Source organism: Callithrix jacchus, chromosome 10, assembly GCF_049354715.1.
Source record: "Callithrix jacchus isolate 240 chromosome 10, calJac240_pri, whole genome shotgun sequence".
Taxonomy (NCBI): Eukaryota; Metazoa; Chordata; class Mammalia; order Primates; family Cebidae; genus Callithrix; species Callithrix jacchus.
The window spans coordinates 73,069,354-73,090,482 of record NC_133511.1 but is presented as its reverse complement, the minus strand read 5'-3'; the positions used below and the strand labels follow the sequence as shown (position 1 = coordinate 73,090,482).

Here is a 21,129-nt window from a genome sequence, read left to right as displayed (position 1 = left end):
AATTCCTTCACTCTACCTCTTTGTGTTCTTCCTTCTATCCAATTTCTACAAATCAGTAGTGATGATAACCGTTTTTATTTTTTAAGCAAATACTTACTGATATGCAGAGTGCTGATATGCTTTTCCAGTATAAATATTGTGATAATTATAGTGACATCATTGCTATCAGTTTGCTAGAATTATGGCAGAGCTCTCAGATCAAATCTAATAAGATCACAGTACGTACTACCACTATATATTGGAGGAACCGAGACCAGAAAAGTTACATGCAGAGTAGAACAAAATAGGAGACAATTTCGATGGAAATTTCAATGGAGACTCCACCTAAAAGGCTCTAGTTATTGAAATACTGAAAGGATTTGATTATGAGTCTGCACATTCCATGAGCTTTATGACAGCATCAAACAGAGCTCTAGTTATATTTAAGTCTTAAATCTGAAGATAAATCCTAGTGATAAAATCTGAGGATTTCTTCTAAATCAAATGGCAAACAACTACCCATCTCCTCACGAAGGAATATTTGAGATTTGCCTCTTTGATTCAGAATTGGAAATAATGCAAAAATAAGTTTCTAAAACAATCAAATTATAAACTGGCATATTCCATCCCACTTAATGAGAGTGAGTGGAGCCTCTAGGATAAACTCAATTAACATGAAAAGGGTAAAGTCTTATTTCTGTTTCTGGAGAACAAACAATAAAGATTTCTAAAAAATACCTCCAAACTGTGCTTATACTTTCCAAATAACAGCACACGCTATTCCTCTGGCCATCACTCAGGCCAATATTTTCATTCTAAAGAGAGCTGCTTCCTGAGTCTCTTTTCCTGAAATCTCTTATTGAAAATGAGTTTTTATATCCAGTGATTTAGAACTGTCTGTTTAGCCTCAAACACAATTTTGTGCAACGTCTGAGCCTTGGGAGAGGCTGTAATAGCAATACTAACAGCAAAATGGCAGCTCGCATTTTGGAATATTTACTAGGTGCCAGAACTGTGCAGCACATGTTATCATTTCAGTCTTAAAACCACCTACAAATCAGTACTATCTATTCCTCTTTTGAGGAAGAGGAAATGGACACACATGGAGTTTTAAATAATTTGTTCAATTTTACACATGTAAGTAAAGGCAATACATTTGACTTGAGAGACTGTGCCTTTTATCACTGCATTATATTATTTCTCTACTGCTGAAGAACAGAAAGCATCCAGACAATGAAAAGAGAGTGATCCAGACCTGGTTACTCTGTAACCCTCCCAAAGGCTGGAGATGGACAAATACCTTCAGCCACACCGTGGAGTATGAAGAGAGCCTGTGCTTGACTGTTAGGATAGGTGAGATGCACAGGGAATAAATTCTACAGCAGTAGGAGGGCATCAGGGAAGAGTGGTTAAGAACTCAGATTCTTGTGTTGGTTGAACCAGGGTTCCAACCCTGACCTGGGTGTTTACATATATGACTTTTTAAAAAATTTAATCTCCTGGACTTAAGTTTCTTCAACTATAAAATAAAAATGATAATAGTGTACATCTCATGCTAAGTTGCAAGCTATAATAAAATATGGATATAAAGTTCTTATAGAGTACTTCACACATGCTAAGTCTTAATATGTCAACTATTATTTTTATGAACTAAGTAGAGACCAGGAAGGACTCAGGAACCTAACTTCAGCATAGGAAGCATGGGGTTTCCCCATATTCATGTCTCTGATACAGAAGGGAAATCTAAAAGGTTATAGGCTCCTTGACCAATCAGTACTATTGTTGCCAGAGAGGGGAATGGTGTGGTTCTTGGCTTGCATTCAGAAACGAAGAGGCATTACTAACCGAACCGACGAGGTTGGCTCTGTGACTTGGCGCTGCACGCGGATGCCATGGGCACAGTTCTCCTGAACCCCTGCCTGGGTGGAGAGGGGAATGTCAGGGGAGGTGTGGCTGATCTTCATGGAGGAGTCAGGGCAGGGTGTGGGAGGGTCTAGGAAGTCCTCGCTGTTCTCCTGCTCATTGGTCTCTGTGTCCGTGTAGTTAAGAGGCTCCTGGTTGTTGTCTTTGCTACCAGAGGGCAGGCCTCGTTCTCGCCACGGAACCCAGCAGAGTTTCCAAGACACGAAGAGAGACACGCCAAAAAGAGCAAGACCACAGGCAGTGACCACAAGGGTCAGCAGGCTCACTGAGATATCTGCAAAGAAGCGAAGATCAAAGGTCAGTGTAATCATTCCTCCCACGCCCACCCATTGCATAGGGTGGGCAGAATGACCCTCTCATCCATTCCTCCCTTGGGAGGTGACTATGGAAGGCCATGCTGGGGCGCACAGCAGGGTTCCTTGATTCTGGGGCAGTGACAATGAGAATTCATACACAAGCCAGAGGACCGGTGAGCAAAAACACACAGGAGGTAACATGGCATGCAGGCTATGTTTACAAACAATAAACAGCCTGCTGTGGCAAGAAAATGAATATATTCATGGGGGCTAGAATGCCCTTCAAGTCAAATAAGACTCTATCCCACAGGCAGCACCAATCATTAATGTTTTTTGAGCAGGGCAATTCCAAATGTCCTTAAAAATTACTCTGTCATTTTAGAGAGCTGTATAATATAATCGAGGAACTGTGTGAGTCACAACTTCTTAAATTAAGAGAAACCAGAGTGCTTTTTTTTGGTTCTATTTTTCCTATTAACTTTTAAGGTTCTAAGCAAAATGAAGTTCAAGTCTTCTGTGGATTTTGCAGCTACAAGAACAACCCCCACTCAGTGGCAGATCCTCAGGACCCAGGATAGAATATTGTAGTTTGGGTTTCCCCAGTAGCACACCCTAAAAGAATTATTCAAGGGTAAAGCATTATTTAGAAGGAGAAAGGGAAGCCAGTAAAAGGTTCATTATCAAGCCAGTTCCTACAGTAGGGGAGTAAAGATTAAGCCTGCTGGGGAGGCCTAATACACCTCAGATATACTCTACCCAAGTTACAAGGGATCCAAGGTATTACACATTAGCTCTCTTTAGTTGTTAATTTGAGGGCATTTCCCAAAGGGCATTAAATTCCCATCATTTGAAATCTGCAGCCCAGATGAACAAAGTAAGCTCCAGTGGTCAGGAATACCCCACATTGAAATCAATGCAGAGGCTGCATTGGAGGTCAACAAGCACACACTGAAGTGGTAAGGGGATATGGCAGGTAACTGCAGCATCTGCTACATGGATCATGAACCACAGCCCCATGGGTTCAGCAAGTCTTGGCAGTACAATATCCATGACTGTGCCCCTAAGGTTCAAAACAGCTCACCCACTCCAGGCTTCTGCCCCAGGCTACAGTAGAGCCAGGGAGGCTGAGCATCAATCTGAAGGCATTTCTGGCACTATGGTGGCTGTAAAATCTTTATTTTAAAGAAGAACCCTTCCTGTCATTACTGCGCTTCATTACACTCAGGATCCCCAAGGATTCTCCCCAGGGTTTGCCTCTACTGCCCATCATTAATACTTGCATTGCTTCAACCAAAGTTTTCTGAATGCCTACTAATGCCAAGTGCTATGCTAAGCTCTGAGATACAATGAGGAACATGATAGGTGCACATGTCTTCACAGATTCATATTCTAATGAAGGAGAAAATTAGAAATGAGTCATTTGGTACTCACAATTTCAACTAGGCACAGCACTGCTAACATACCATGATCTGGGACAAAGTTGTATTTTTGCTGAATCATGCATGGGAACTCCTCCTGCAAGTCACTTACCTACCGAGTCAAGCTGAATAACTATCATCCATGTGCTTTTCAACATGACTCTGACAGCACTTGGTCATTCTTGTGAACTAATAAAACTGTTTATCAAAAACAGCTCTTAAAAGAAATCTAGCTGCCAGGGCTGGTAATGGATTTAACGTATTTCCTCTCTGCTTCCCAATCAATATTCACCCTTTTAGTGAAACAATATTATATCTCTGTTTGAAAATACTGGGGTTAAAATTTCAATATGGGTAACTGTGCAAATCTTTTTCACTTTTATCTCCTCAAATCCCATGGAAATGGGATAAGCAATAGAAAATAAGAAAGAGCATCACCAATTAATCAGTTAACCAGTAACTTTGAGGAATGTCTGGAATTGTTTTAAAAGAAAAGCCCATCGGTGTGAACATTTAATACAGGCAAATGAAGGGAAACTGAGAGAAATTTAAAATCCCAGGTGCAGAGCAACAGGCAGGGTTGGGGAACAGAGAGTGGAGTCTGTGGGGACAAAGTGAAAGGGGCTAGGAAGTATACCTCACAGAGCCTAACGTGAGGCAGGGGGGGCATGGTTTGACCCCAGACGCGACCTGGTTCTGACCACTCGCACAGGAGAGTAGAGAACATGCTGGTGCAGACCTCTATGATGGGTGACAGTCCTGGGGGACCAGGAAGGAGGAAACTCTGTCCCAGGTAATCCGGCTGCAAACATCGATCCCTACCTTCTCTAACACAAAACAGGTTCTACATAGCAGTGAAATCCCTTAATACATTCTGTAATCTAAATGGAGACAAAACTTCTGTACATTCTGTTAATCACTTCAACTCTGTCCTGAGATAGACACTGCTAGGAGACCACCAGCAAAGGGTGGAGGAGGGGCACATTGGGAGGACGTCGGATTTAGGAATGTGATGAGATAACTGTATTATTACTCACCAAATAGTCACTGTGTCCTATCACAGGGCTCCTCTCCAAGGGAGAAGCATAAATCCCAATCCCCAATGTTGGTCTTGGCCATATGACTTGCTCTGGTCAATGACATACGAGTGAACATGGCCCATGCCACCTTGAAGCAGAGGTCCCTTGTGCTCCCACCTTCTGCATGAGAAGAAGAGCTCTCGGATAAGAGCTGATTGTCCAGCCTGACTGCCATAATGAGAAGACTTGTGGCATTAACCCAAAGTGCAAAACAAGGAGAAAACTAAAACATGACTGACAACCTGGGGCAAAGCTACAGCTGACCCACAGATCCATTAGCAAAACCTAAATATTTAGTGTATTAAGTAACTAGAATTTTAAAGGGATGTTGCCACAAAAACAACAAAAGCTAATTTATGTGGTCATATAATTTACTGTCCAAAGCTGGGACACGTTTAGGAGAGACAAGGGGTTATATTAAGAATTACATAGGGATAAGATGCTTAGGAGTGTCCAGGGAAAATTAGGACATAGGGTCATCATAAATGTAAGAACCCCATGTGACCTCTTAACTCATCAGCTTAGCACAACATGACCTCTCAGGTTTCACTTGGCATAGATAGCATATTGAGTAAAATGAAGTTCTGCCTCACTTTTAACTAGTAACCGCAGGACCTCTGACCCAGTTCAAGAACAATTCCAGCTTGTTAGTTGTCTACAGCTCTTGCACTCACAAAACAGCCTGCTCAGAAATCCAGTCATGGGGGATCCAGAGGAGCAGAGATCTTGTCCATCTCAACACTGAGTGCCAAGAATCTAAAAGAGTTCCTGGCACATAGTAGGCATTCAGCAAGTGACAAAGCCTGCCTGAGGAGCTCTGTACCATCTGCTATGTCTACCTTGAATTATTGTTGTGTGGGTTGTGGCCTGTAAGCCCTAGGGGCACCAGTTACACTCATAGTCATTATAGGTTTTTGTGCATGTTGTTATTTTTTAAATTATGGCAAATAGCAGGAGTGGCTTTTTTTCTGATTTACACAAAGGTGCTGTGTGAGTTAGCAGTGGCCCAGAGAGAAATGCCTGCAGGAAACACTATTGGTGACCTACACAGCCACACCAGACACCAAGCATAATTGTCTGTACTACTGTTTACTAATAGCTGAGTATGCCTTCTAGATAGTACATTTGTACCTTTCTATTTTTTTTTTCAGAAACATGTGCTAGAAAGCTACTTCAGTATCACTAAGGCCATACTTCCCACCTCCGACCCATGACCTCCAAAGTTGGAGAGGGAGCATCAGCTTAGAATGACAAGATGTTATTTCTTCAGTTAGGTGGTAGGTACATGACCATTTGTTTTATTATTAATTTTTATATGTGTTCATTAGATATATTATTGTCACTTATGGTATATCTCATTTTAAAAATTGAAAAATATATGACATGAAAAATAATCATGAGGTAATTTTTCTAAAGATATGAATAGGATAATTAGTCCTTTTTTCCAAAAGTCAAGGTAATAACCAGATAGTTACTCAGAGATGAAAACAGGCAAATGGCAAACCAGTTCTGATCCGAATCCCTAGAAGTATTCTTCTTTGCTGCTTTGGGGGTGACTATGCATAAAGCTATACTCAGAGCTGACATAGAGTGTATTCTTCCCAGGGAAGGTGTGGCACAGGATGTCCTGTAATCACGCCTGTTTGTCAAAAACCTCTTCTAGTGGCTATTAGCCCTAGTCATAAGACATGATGCATTGTAGCAACATCCCTGGCACATCAGATAGAAGACATCATGACACCTTGGACCCAGAAGACATTCCAGCTGGACACCTATAATTCTAAAAGATTCCTGCAAGTGTTTTTTTTTTTAAGTGGACCTGTTTTAGAGTGGCAGTGACTACTGGTCAACAGGTAAAAAACTTAAGCCCATATACTCACATGGATGTGAAAAATTGGTTATCTTCCTAAAATTTGAAGGGCCAGGAAAAACACATAAACAGGCAATAAAAGAAAAGTCATGGAACAAATGGGCAAATTGACACCTCAAAAGAGGGTAACCAAGCTGAGCCACCAGAATAAATGGTCCCTGACATGAAACGAATTACAGTAATGCAAGAGGTAAATTAATTCATGTACTGAGATTTATAAAATAGCAACCAAGGGTGAGAATTATGACTGCAGCAATAACTGGAAAAAGATGCCCTTGAGATCCAATCTGATCTAGCAGTAAAATAATGTAATTGGTGAAATGGAAGAAAAATTCAGTAGAAGCAAAGTCAAGGAACATGTACCTGAATGTAGACCGAGAAAAACAAAACCAAGCGAAACAGAGACTTGGGAAATTTAAACAAAAAATATGATATGTAGAGTATTCATTCAGGAGGTCCAATATTTAAATTTTCCAGAAGTGAGAACAGAGAGAATGAGAGAATGAAGGTAAAAGTCATCAAAGAAAAAAATCAAGTCCCCTAGAACTGAAAGGACAAGTGGATAGGGGTCCACAAGGCACTTATAATAAAACATCACTAACTTTGTTGCATTATTGTGAAATTTCAAAACATGAAGATTAGAGAAAGTCACAAAACTTAAGAGACAACATGAATCTGGAAAAATAACAAAGAAATGGGAACCACAGTGGCAACAGACTTTTTACCAGAAACCATAGGTAACTGAATAATGCCTGCAAACTTCTGAGAAAAAATTACATTCAACCTAGAATTCTGTACTCAAACACGCTATCAATAAAGTGTGAGGGCTGAAAAAGCCACCTTTCAAAACAAGTCAGAAAAATTATTTTTTATGTATTTATCATAGCAAGTTACTTAAGGATGAATGTAGGAGATTAAAATGAGACAGAAAACACAGCATACAGGAAAAATTGTATTCAAGTTGGAAGACTGGTGGACAAAAGTCCCAGCATGGGAGCTGAGCAACAGGCCTAGAGAGGAGCCAGTCCAGCCTGGAGCAGTTATGTGATTGGGTTTAAAACACCATACAACTAAGACACATTTATGAAACAAGAAACATTTGATTTTAAAATGTAATGACATTAGAGGTTATTGTTATTTTAGGTATGATTATTGTATTGTGGTTATGTGTTCTAGATATATGTAGAAATGGTCAAATGATACGTCCACAATTTGCTTCACATTATAGATGAAATAACATTGACTATGAATTAATAATTGTCGAAACTGAGTTTTGAGCACATGGAGTTTATTATATTAACCTCTCTACTTTTAAATATGTTTGTCAATTTCCTGATGGAAAGTAAAAATAAAACAAGTTTTGGTAGGCGGAATCTCTGACTTCAAGCATAGATATTCTTATTTAATATGTCTTGGGTGAGGTCCAGAGTCTCCATTTTTAGCAAGCATCTCAACTCTCTGAATAAATATGATCTCTCTCTCTCTCTCTCTCTCACACACACACACACACACACACACACCCATGTTCAGAATACAAGATGTTTTCCTGATCCTCAGATAATTGTGTCGGGGGGGGGTTCCTAATAAATATAATACTGTGAAATTTAGTTAGAAAATTAGCCCATGGAGAACTTGAGGGTATCAATGGTGCTTTGTAGGGAGGTGGTAATGTAATTAGATAATGGAAACAGGTGGGATCAGACAGCTCTGATGATAAGTGTTTCAGATTGCTGAACCAATGAGGAAACGCTGTATTAAAAGAAATCTTACAGATAATCCAGAACAATTCATGCCACAATTACCTCATCAATATCCCTTTCATGTAACTACAAAGCCTTCATTTAATATCCTATTTTCTGTATTTTTAAACTTTACAAAATGAATGTGTCCTGCTTTTGCAATTTAAAAAGATAACATTCCAGTGAAACTAAAACTTCGCCAAAAATTAAAGTCTATTTAAATAAGAAAGAAGAAGAAGGAGGAGGAGGAGGAACAGGAGGCAGAGAAAGAGAAGGAGGAGAAATTGTTGAGTTCAAGCATCACAACATTCTGAAATTATTCAGTGAAGGAGAACTTAGCTCCATACACACCTCAAGAGGCCAGAAGACATTCTCTGAGTGGTGACCTTGCAACATCTTGGATAAGAGGCATGTAATAGATTCCAGTTTAAATCAGATACTTGGTGTTTAAATGATTGAACTTAAGTCATCTGGTAATTCAATATTGCAGAAACATTGTTCTTTAGTTATACTACAGGCACCATATCACAGTAGTTGCAAATATAGGTTATAGAATTACATAATCAAGATCTGCATTTCAACATTGTGCAACCATAGATAAATTTTCCATATCTTGTTTTGTCATAGTAACACTAGGATAATAATGGTATCTATTTCTTGGGGTTTTAGTGAATATTTAGAAAGGTAGCAGTGCTCACTAAATACAAGTTATTGTTTGTGTTTTTTTCATGAGGTATCTCAGGATTTGGCTGCTCCATACTGAGACTTGTTGTGAATACATAATTGCTTTGATTACTAAAACTGAGGCCTCTGGCAGCTTTAGAAAATGGCCTGGCATCAAAACAATATCAGGTTCTCAACAGGTACTTATTGAACTGAATTACTGAAGACAAGAGAAGAAGCTTCTATTGAGTACCTGATATTTACTATGTATTGAATTAGGGATATAAAATAAATAAAATTAATCCTTGCCCTTGAGGAACTACTAGTCAAGAGAATTTCAAGAGTGCTAGTCACAATTTATAGAGTACCACTATAGTCTAGAAGTCAGGCATACATAAACCAATATATAAAGTTCAGAAACGGCTTTTTATAAGACTAACAGGAATTGATTCCAAGAAGTGGGGGTGCTGCTGAAACAAATACCTAAAAATATGAAAGCAGTTTTGAAATTATGTAATGGTTAGAAGGTGGAAGAATTTTGGGGTGCATGCTTGAAAAAGCTTACACTGCCATAATGGACCATTAAGAGCAATGCTGGTGAAGTCTCAGAAAGAAAAGAGAAGAGCTGTAGAGAAAGCTTTGAGCTTCTTACAGAACTTGTATGTGCCCATGACCAGAATGTTGGTAGTATATGAACAGTAAAGAACTAGAATGTTGGTAGTATATAAACAGTAAAGAACAGAACTTTTATGTGCCCATGACCAGAATGTTGGTAGTATATCAAACCATATCAAATTGTTTGATAAAGTTTCAGAGGGAAATGAAGAACATGTTATTGAAACTGGAAGAAAGGTGATCTTTGTTATAAAGTGGTAAATAACTTGGCTGAATTGTGTTCATGTTCTGCTGTTTTATGGAAGGTAGAACTTGGGAACAATAAAATGGGATATTTAGCTGAAGCGATTTCTAACCAAAGTGTTGAAGTTGCAGCTTGGCTCTTCCTGGCTGCTTATAGTAAAATGAAAGAAGAGGGAATGACTTAAAGACAGAATTGTTAAGCAAAACAGAATGAGAACTTGTAGATTTACAATATTCTCAGTTTATCCACATTGCAAAAAATTAGAACCCATGTTTGGAAGTGAACAATAATAGTTTGGCCAATTGACTAATTAAGAGATTTGTATGGGCATGAACTGTAAACTTAATCAGCCACCCCAGCAGGGAAACTGCCAATATGAACTAAAGGGGAAGGAAATGAGAAGGAATGAAGGAAGGCTGTCAGATTTGGATTTTACAGGATGGGAGCACAATGCTGTTCAGCTGAGGCATGTACTATTTATCAAGAGAAATGAAGAATGACCCTGAAGAAGATTCACAGATCATCCGGGTTGCCTCCTTGGCTTCAAAAGGGGTGGCCATTGCCTTCCTTTCATAGGCTAAATGGTCCCACTGAAAGCCATGGGGGAAGGGCTGCCCAGAGGTTGTAGGTGTGTGGGCCACGTGGCAGAACTCTGGGGGCTCAGTTTATGACTGACAAAACAGCAGGGGGCAGACCCACAGTCCCAGGCAGGCCCTCAGTCCCAGTGAGCCTGGAGGGCAGAATATTAAGCCAAAGAGGATTATTTCTGAGCCTTGAGACCTCGTGGAGTTTGTCTTATAGTTTGGACTTACTCATGACCTGTTACCTCTTTTTCCTTTTTTATTTCTACATTTTGGAATATAAATGTTCATCCTAGGCCTTTCCACCATTGCATTTGGATGCACATAACTTGTTTGGTTTCACAGGTTCACAGCTGGAAAGAAATTTGCCTCAGGATAAAATCATAATTTGAGTCTCACCCATATTCAATTTAGATAATATTTAGATGAGACTGGATTTTAGACTTTAGAGTTAATGCTGAAATGAGCTAAAACTTTGGGGCTTGAGAGATGACATGAATGTAGTTTGCAAGTAAGAAGGACATAGATTTTGGGTGGGTAGTAGTAGAATGATATAGATTTAATGCTTGTGTCCCCCCAAAATTCGTATGTTGAAATCCCAACATCCAGTGTAACAGTATTAGGAGGTGGAGCCTTCAAGAGGTGATTAAGTCATGAAGGTGAAGCCCTCATGAATGGGATAAGTGCCCTCATAAAAGAGACTTAAGAGAGTTCCCTCACTCCTTCCACCATGTGGGGACACAGAAAGTATGCTGGTGCCTTGGTTTTGAATTTCCCAGTCTCTAGAACTGTGAGAAACAATTTTCTGTTGTTTATAGGCCATCTAGTCCATGGCATTCTGTTATAGTAACCCAAATAGACTAAGACACCATAGATGAGGTAAATCTACTTCTCTTATACAAAGGTAAAACCCAGATCACCTGTCATGTGGCCAAAAGACTTCACCAGGAGAAAGAGAAAGTGAAGGTTTCTTTCTATGGCCATGCATGTTGCACAGGGCACAACTTGCTGAGCTTTACATGATGTCCCTGGGAAACAACTTGTATATTCCAAGTGACCTAAGACCAGCTTTGCCATCGTTTATATTTTGTGATCTTGGGTCACTCCCCCTCAATGATCTTTCTCTGTCATAGCAAATTTGGGCATGGTTCTCACATTACATGGTTCTTGTGAAACTGCCATATGACTTGGGGTACACAGCAATGTCTGTATCTAAGATTGAAACTATTATAATACTTCTCATTAGTGACCATAAGTCATTGAGTGCTATTTAACTGAAGGCTAAAACTTAGGGCCATTCCTGCTTTTCATTCTTGCAGCAGATGTGTAGTTCTCTTTGCTCTGGCTCATGGCAAAAATTGAAAGGATTAAGGAGCATTTACTTGGGTCTGCAGGGCCATACCATTTTTAAGGCACTGAGCCAGGTAAACAGAGCACTCTGCTGCCTTAAATATAAGCTTGAGGGCTAATAAAATGAATTGGAACATGTAAATTGGCAAATGGGATCAAATGTATTTTTTTCTGTGATCGACATAAAGGGAAGAACATCTCAAATATGACTGTTTCTGGCTGTCTGATTCCTTCTTCAGAAGGCTGCCCAGATTATTCTGCCTATGCTAACTAAGGAGCTGGCCTAAAATTAGCATTGAGAGAACACTTTCTGTTACACCTTCTATTTGCAAAGTGCTGTCTCATCAGTGTGACCAGCTCCTCTTCACACTAGCATCACCACCCCTGCATTGCCCAGATCAGGCAGGGCTGCTAAAACCAGACACTGACTGCCTGTAGCCATATACACTAAGAGCTAGATTTTAGTTTTTTTGTGCATAATCTCTGAACTCCAAACCTGTTGCACCTGAATTTCCACTATCTGCATAACAGGAAGGTTCAGGAATCATTATTAGGTTCGCTGCTGGGTTTCTGCTCTCTTTTTACTCAATCGCTCCAGAAATCATTTAATTGGGGGGAAATCTACTTATAAATATTTTATACCCACTTAATTAGAAGTGCTTGCAAAATCTACAGTGTTTTCTACACTGTTGGATTCTGGCCTGTGCAGTGTAAATGGAAACATTGAGATGTGCTAGGATTCTTGTAAGGTCAACAACTCTTTTTGGTGTGCCCACAGGAAATGGGATCTCGATCTGCTCTGTAGGGCTGTGTGGAGCTGGAGGGGAATGGGATTCAGGAAATGGAGACCAGCTTTGTTGCCTGCTGTGAGACATTGGGCTACCGGCACTCTCCTGGGCCATTTCTCACCTCTACAATGGGGGAAGAGACTCCTACCAGCCTGGCTATGCACTTACATCTGTATAAAACCCGTCACAGTGCTTTCATAGTGTTGCCTGAAATTCTCTTTAAGCTTAGCACTACTGTACTGGCTCAATAATTCACACTTCCCACAGGACCCTTTTCCACACTTTTTCAGTCGAAGTCCTTTCCTCAGCCAGATCTTGTCTTGCTTTGATCCAATTCCTGTTTTAATCTCTCATCTACCCTATGGAACAAGATCAAAAGGCTGCTTATAATCACCTTTGTGAATGAGCATTTAGAAAAATCTCATAAAGCAATACATAATGTGGGAAAGTTTCTTCACATTTTTGGCTTCCATGGGAAGTGACTTTTTCCTAAATGTTCCTGCTCATTTCTCTCACCCCTCACTTGTCCATTCCAAGGACAAGTGAGTTTTTTGCTTGATTAGAAAGCCAGGCTCAGTCTTGCCTCTCACTTCTACATGACCTTCACCTTCTGACACAAGGCACAGTGCAATGTTGGAAAGTTTGTTGTTGCTCCAGACCCCAAGATTGGGCAGACTTCCCCTCCTGGCCTTCCTCAGGCATAGCTGGACACTTTCAGGACAAGGCCTTGATCCTTAAACACGTGGCCCTGCATGTGTTTAGAGAGCAGACTGGATACATGCTCTCTGCTAGCTGTGCTTAAGCTGGTATGGGCAGAAGACTCCCAGGCTTCTGTTGGCATGAAGAGAGTTACACGGGGAGTTTTTTTTTTTCTCTCCCAGAACATGGCAGTTGAGCAAGACACAGGATATATGAGAAAATGACCTGGAGATTGGGTGCAGACTTGTTTTTAAACACATGTGAGACACTCCCTAGAGTCTTCTCACGGTTCTTGAAACAAGAAGCAGAGCTCTTGGTGACTATTGGTGAGCTGTTGGGAGCAGTGGGCCAATGCATTTTGTGTGTGAGTATCTGCAGGCTGCTTAGGTTCTAGGCATTTTAGTTTATAATTCTATGACTGTAAAACAATATTTTCTCTTTCAAATTGGAAACTTAAAAAATCCTAGGCTCAGATAACTCAGCATTTTGATGTGCTGCCCTTTAGAGTCAAAAGACTCTCTTCCAACATCTGATGAATACTGAAACCATGTCCTAACACTTGCATTTTAATTCTACTCTACTCTTTCCCTAGCTTTGGGCCCTGTGAGGCTGACCTATATGGACTATAACAAGGGGCTCTCTTGCATTTGGATTCTGTTGAGTTCAACCAAAAGGAGGCCCCTAGAAGGAAACTGGAGGGTGGGAGACGAGCGAAGTTATAGCATTTATTCCTCCATGTTTCTTCCCGCTAAGTCACCACATTGCATGTGTCCCTCTACTGAAGGCCACAGCTCTTTTTAGGGGTTCTTTCAGGCCTGTGGATAGCAAAGGCTCCCTATATTACTAGCTCTGGAGTACTGCACCATCCTTTGCTCCTCCATATATCCAAAGTACCATATCTTTGTAATAAGGTACTATACTAAACTCTCCTCAAATTACCCAGTGTGACCATATTACCTGTTTCCACTGGGACCCAGACTGATTCACTGTAGACTGAGTTGTGTCCTAACATACAAAATGAGATGAGCTTTTATATATGAAGGGGCTTCCAGATCTTATATTCTCAAATTGTGTGAGAAACCCTATCTCTGAAGTATCTCCTAAAACTTAGCATGATGTCTGATACATCAGAGGAACTCAAATTTAATGAGTGATAAAATTCTAAGCTACATTTTATACCTATTTCTTACTCCACTAAAAAGTGTGCTTTAAGGAAAGGAACTGGCAAAGAAGCTGTGTGTTTAAGTATATATACACAACAGGCATTAAGATTATGTTTTCATTGTGATAGAAAATGATACAATTTTTCATGCTTCTCTAAACATGTAAGACTCCACAGAGGCAGAGGAGTACAGTAGAAGGAGCACTGGTTCTGGGAGAAGCATCATGTATTAAATTAACCTCACAACACATTGTTTTGAGCTGCTGCTCATGGAGGTATTATATAACTGGGGCTGGAGTGGCCCATCCAGACTGTTTCAGGGAAACTAATCTTCAGGAGAAGTTCTTAGTGCCTGAATATATCTCCAAATAGTGTTGCTTCTCTGGTCAATATTAACTTTACAAGAGTCTCTCCTGAGAAATAATCCCAAGTCACAAGGTTGCCTAATGTCAGAATAAAGAGTGGACTCCTGGTTCAAATTTTTCCCCCATTTCTGTCTTGAACCCTCATCTGTGACAAAAGCACAGACTTTGTTCCAACATATAACCCCTTACCTGAAACCCACCTCTATCCCCTAGATCATGGATCTGTCTGTGCTGAAAGCATGGTCAGGCTTTGACTATTAGTAATTGGTTAAAAGCATAGGCTCTTTGTATTCAACTGTCAGCTTTGTATCAATTTCCTTTTAGCAAATAATTCATGCTACTAAAATAAAGATGGTCTCTTTTAAATTGTTAATTTTTATCAGGAGTCATGAATAGCAGTTGGCATTTATTCATCATTAGAATGATTATTAATAATGGCACAATTATTCTAAAAATCATTGATCAATAAAGAAAAATAATACTTAAGATTACAATACAGTTTACTCTTAAATGAAACTGGAAGATACAAAGATTGCCAATTCTTTTCGAAAGTGCTCTCCTTAGGCGTGCCCTTTCTGAGTTACAGAAATTATGCATAGCAGGAAGTGGACAGAGCTATAGCCATGAGCAGGCAGTATTTTTTTCCTAAGACATTTCTGTAATCATCACTTCTCTTTAAACCAAGTAGGGGTTTTTATTCACATTTTTAAAAATTGTAGCAAAATATATCTCATATCAAATTTACCATTTTAAAGTATATTTCAGTGGTAATTAACTACATTCATCCTGTTGTGCTGTGATAGTGGTGATCCACTATCCATCTCCAGAACATTTTCACCATCCCATGCTGAAACTCTGTACCCACTAAATACTAACTCCCCATTCTCCCCTCCCCAGACCCTGGTTACCACTGCTATACTTTCTGTCTCGATGATAAACCAAGATGTTTGTCTCATTTTACTGAAAGTTGGTCACTGAATAGGATCTTTGCCTTGCAAAGGTACATATGGAGGAACAGGAGCCAGAGAGCTCAGGCAGCTGCTGCACAAATACTGAGGAAGGAGGGAAATCTGTGGTACATCCCAAATGATGCTCTAGAGACTGAGGCAAGAAAGAGGGCTACAAATGCAAAGAAAACAGGAGCAGCATCAGGATACAGAAACAGTAAGAAATGTGAGCAGTGGAGACAGGAATAATGAAGACTCCAAAAAGCAGTCATAAGGAGGACAGGATTCTTGCACCTGAAAGAGTGGAAGAAATTGAGGCTGCATCACTAGTGAGATTAGACAGTGGTCTATGGACAGAACAGAGGTTACAGACAACAAATGCAAAGAAAACAGGAGCAGCATCAGGATACAGAAATAGTAAGAACAAGTATAAATGAGAAGGAAGACAAAAGCAGTAGGCTCAAATGAAAGACAGCAAAGCCAAAGAAAAAAATGGCTCATTTTATGTAAGATCCTATTCTCCACCATATCACCAATGGGGGACTCACAGAAAAACACAAGAAGTAGTAGAACAGGGGTACTTCTTATCTGTGGACAAGTAAAGGCTTATGATCTAGCAGGCCTAGGTATCCAATGCTAACATATCAGGCCCACAAGGGCATGCTATTCTGGAAGACATTTTGGGTGATATTCTGGAAGACATTTGGGTTAGATAATAAATAAAACAGAAATAAGAGGTATTAGAATGGATGAGATATTCTCATAAAAATATAAGAGAAGAGAATCAACTAAGGAAGGGGAAGGAAGATGAAGAGTTAGATTTTTTATTTTTACAAATACATGTAAGGCCATCAATTTACCAAATACCAATAATAGCCAAGTACATCGTCCCTTTTAAACCCTTCTGTCAAAGTACTCTTAATGGAGTACTGCCCCTCCACCTCCAGAGTCCGGGGTCCCTCCCAGGGTTTCACAGGCCCCTGACAGTCACATAATTATTTCCCACTATTGTGCCTTCAAGAGTATCAGAGGACCCTTGGGTAATCCTGTAAAGCTGAGTGTAGGGAGCATCCCTGCCATTTTCTGTGATGTTATGATGTTTCTCTCTACTGGGAACACATAGTCTGCTATTTATCACTTGGAAAACATGGTGCACAGAACTGAAATAATGCCACTTCCATCAGGAAACTTATATAATATATAATAAGAAAACAATAAAAACAAAAGTTGTTTGGTTGTCTTTTCACAATTTCCATATTGTCTTGAAAATTTCTAGATATTTGCTGCTGTATAATTTGTTAGAAACTAGAAGAGAGCCATTATCTCATTGTCCCAAAATAAGAAAGAAAAAGTTGCAGTTAAGTCATCACTATTTATCATGTTATTAAAAAGGGATGCAGATTATCTGAAGAGAAATATGCAATAGCCAGGTTATGAGTGAGAAACTTCAGCATGAGAGAGTGCCCTCTCCCCTTCTAAGACAATGAATAACTCAATTTCTACTATGACCTTTGAACAACTAAGGATAGAGACCACAACTACTAGTGAGCTGAGAAACCAATGTAGGTGATGACATCCAATTTTATTTAATGTTATCTTGAGAAGTAGACATTGCTGAAACTGCCTTCTGACTGATGTTGGTCAAGGTTCTGAACCTTTCACTCAAGGACTTATAAAAAGAACCATTAATTTAATATGGGCATTGATATGGTTTGGCTCTGTGTCCCCACCAAATCTCATCTTAAATTGTAGTTTCCATAATCCCCACGTCATGGGAGTGACCCAGTGGGAGATAACTCAGTCATGGGGGTGGTTGCCTCCATGCTGTTCTTGTGATAGAGAGTGTGTTCTCATGAGATCTGATGGTTTTATAAGGGGCTTTCCCCCACTTCACTACGCACTTCTTGTTGCTGCCATGTGAAGAAGGGTGTGATTTCTTCTCTTTCTGCCATGATTTTAAGTGTGCTGAGGCCTCCCGAGCCCTGCAGAACTGGGAGTCAATTAAACCTCTTTCTTTTATAAATTCCCCAGTCTTGGGCATTTCTTCATAGCATTTGAGAATGGACTATCACAGTAAATTGGTACTGCAGAGAGTGGGGTGCTGCTATAAAGATGCATGAAAATATAAAAGAGACTTTGGAACTGGGTACCAAGCAGAGGCTGAAATGGTTTGGAGGGCTCAGAGAAGACAGGAAGATGTAGGAAAGTTTGGAACTTCCTAGAGACTTGCTGAATGGTTTTGACTAAAATGCTGATAGTGATATGGACAATAAAGTCCAGGCTGAGCTGGTCTCAGATGGAGATAAGGAACTTGTTAGAAACTGGGGTAAAGGTCACTCTTGTTATGCAAAGAGATGGGCAGCATTTTCCCCCTCCCCAGAAAGCTGTGGAACTTTGAACTAGAAAGAGTGATTTAGAGTATCTGGTGGAAGAAATTTCTAAGTAGCAAAACATTTAAGAGGAAGCAGAGCATAAAGATTAGGAAATTTTGCAGCCTGACAATGCAACAGAAAAGAAAAAGCCATTTTCTGGTGAGAAATTCAAGCTGGCTACAGAAATTTGCATAAATAACAAGAAGCCAAATGTTAATCACCAAGTCAATAGGGAGAATGTCTCCAAGGCATGTCAGGAGGTGGAAATAAAGCCCAGTGGTACAGGCAAACTAATGCTGAGTTTTTGTTTATGTGTTTCTCAATGCCCAAACTCCATAGTTAGGTGATGGAGTGGGTGAAAAATAGTGGTGAATTGTTCTTGTAAAGAGAAAGAAGTATGGAGAAGTAAGAGGAGGGAGCAAAAGGCTCACCCACACTGAAGTACTCTGAGGTAAATCTTTGTCTTTGAAGACACTAAGACTATGAAGCAGAGAGAAAAAGCAATAGAGAAACATGGAAACATAGAAGATTAACCTAGAAGGCTCCCCAAAGAGAAAACTGAGACAATGGAAGAAATTGTAAAAAAAAAATAACATTTCCCAGAATGAAAGACATCGTTTGTGTTTTGTTTGTTTGTATTTGTTTTTGATTAACTGTCCTAGGAAATGCTGAGAAAGATGAATGAGAAAGAGCACACATCCAGACACATTGCTATGAAATTTCAGAACTTCAAGGTGAAAGAGAAGACTATAAAGAGATTTAGAAGCAGACTGCCTTCAGAATTCTTTTAAGGAATTCTAGAATGCTAGAAGCCCATGAAACAATCCCTTTATAATACTAAGAAAACATGATTTTCAATGTACAATGTATGCTTAGCCAAATCATTATTTAATATCAAGGTAGAATAAGAGTATTTTTAGAAATGTAATATTTATATACTATGTTCTTCTTTCGAAAAATTTACTTGGGAATGTACTTTAACTAATTAAGGAAAAAGGAATTCAAGAAAGAGAAAGTAGGGAAACTAATTTACCTAACCTTTAAGTGGCAGTAACATGAGACTCAGCTCTGTGAAGGTTAAAGAGTATCTTAATAGAACGTTGTCAAAAGGAAGAGAGAAAGAAAAAGAAGAAAGTGGCTTCTCAATGCAAAATGTACAATCAAGAGGCTGGATATATTTAACAATATAGTGGAGAAATATGCTTTTCTTTAAAAATGCTTTCCTTATTTATAAAATAAAGTATTTTATGATAGAAAATCATATAAAATGGCCTAAGAAACACAAAATGCCATAAAAAAGTTAACAGCCAAATACCAAGTCAATTAGAACATGACAAGATTTTGAATAATTGATGGAGATAACTGAAGACTTTGGACGCAAGGAAGAGAAATCTTAAAGTGGCAGGAGATTAACACAGAACTGTGTTGCTTTTTTGGAGGGTCCAATCACACTTCAAGGCTGAGTAGTTACTAATTTTTTTACAAAATTGCAATATTGTAATCGCAATAACAATAGCTCCACATTTGAGTTCCTGAGGAGTGTCAATGCTGTGATAAGGTATTTCACTGATTATCATGAAGACCCATTATTACTACCAACTAACAGATGAAGAATCTAGGTACAAAAAGGTGAAATAACTTGGTGAAGGCTACTCTTAACCACTGTACTCTAATATTAAAAAGTCTTCTTGGCTAATGTAATTGGGATCAGTTAACTGAAAAAATCAGTTAAAGTAAAAAACATGTCCATTTAAACCTTAAATATTTTATTTTCATGTAAATAATTTATTTTTACTAAAAACATTAATTAACTGAGCTTTTGACAAAGGGTAATGTTCTTTTCTTTGAATATAGGTCCTCTGATTATACTTTTGTGTTGGCTTTTTACATAAAAAATACCCATAATGCATTTGTGTTGTGTGTGTGTTCAACTTGCATTTCCTTAACATAGAATAAGAAATTTAAGTATCTGTGGAGCAATCTGAGAGGAAAATCCTTCTAGGTTTTTACCCTTGTTTTCAATCTTTCATAGTTTTTCTCCATCCCAATTCACCAGCATTTTAAAAAATAACTTAACTTCACTGAGTCTTACAGCACATTTGATTCTGTTTGGGAGCAAAAATAGCTGCTCCTTAGTAAGTATTCAGCTTAAAATATATACATATATATGTACACACACACACACATACACACATATATGTACACACACGTATAGTCTACAGTTGGTAAACAAAATAATTAAAGTACAAATACATTATTTACGGAATAGTGGTAATTACCAGAAACCTAAAACTAAAAAAGGTAAATAAAAATGGTTCCCTCTGGGAGTGGACCCACAGTCTACTTTAAATTAAAGCTTTCTCTCTCTCACTCTCTCATTCTCTCTTTCTCTTTCTCGCTCTCTCTCTCTCTCAATGTATGATTTTTTTAACATAGTGCATATATTACTTGGATAATTATTATTAAAAATTATAAAATGTAGAGAAGTTAAATATAACATAAAGAAAGCATGCTTTAAATTGGGAGGCTTAAACTTTCCAAATTCTGACTCACAGGGATCCATTAAGGGACCAAAAGGGTCTGTGTCTCAAGGGAAACAGCTGCCAGAAAGTACAGGACAGCACCTCAGAAGATTTCTCCTCTCAGGGACTTCCCACCATGCTGCCTATAGACTACTCCAGGAACCCCAGTGGTCACTGAAGACACTTCTGGGCTGGTGCATGCACCCAGTACTCAGGATCACCAGAGGAGATGTAATTAGGTATTGCCGGTCATGGGCACCTTGGAGCCTGGGGTTTCTAGCCTGCCATCTGTCTACTTGCCTGTCTCTGTGAACTCACACCTATATATTTACCTGGGCAAAGGATATTTTACAAAAGCCCTCGGTCATGGTTCCATTTTTTTCCCTGAGCCAGGACCATGGAATCAGTTACCCATCCCCTTAGGAGATCTGTATGCAATCAACGTGGCTTGAGGAGAGCATGGAAAATGGCATAAATGTACTAAAATGGGTTTCGCATCTCCTCCCAGCCAAAAGAT

The 21,129-nt window shown here is 39.2% G+C and overlaps 1 protein-coding gene across 7 annotated transcripts in view; it reads right to left on the bottom strand.

Annotated features, from left to right (window-relative positions):
- SYT9 (synaptotagmin 9) overlaps positions 1 to 21,129 on the bottom strand; it is a 256,658-nt gene that overhangs the window by 204,046 nt on the left and 31,483 nt on the right. For all 7 annotated transcript variants that reach the window (XR_004731282.3, XR_008475172.2, XR_008475173.2 and 4 more), the window contains exon 2: positions 1,825 to 2,176. Coding sequence is in view for 3 of the 7 variants with exons in the window: in XM_009007611.5 (XP_009005859.2) it covers positions 1,825 to 2,176 (352 nt within the window). In the remaining 4 variants the exon portion in view is untranslated. The remainder of the gene's footprint in view (positions 1 to 1,824; positions 2,177 to 21,129) is intronic.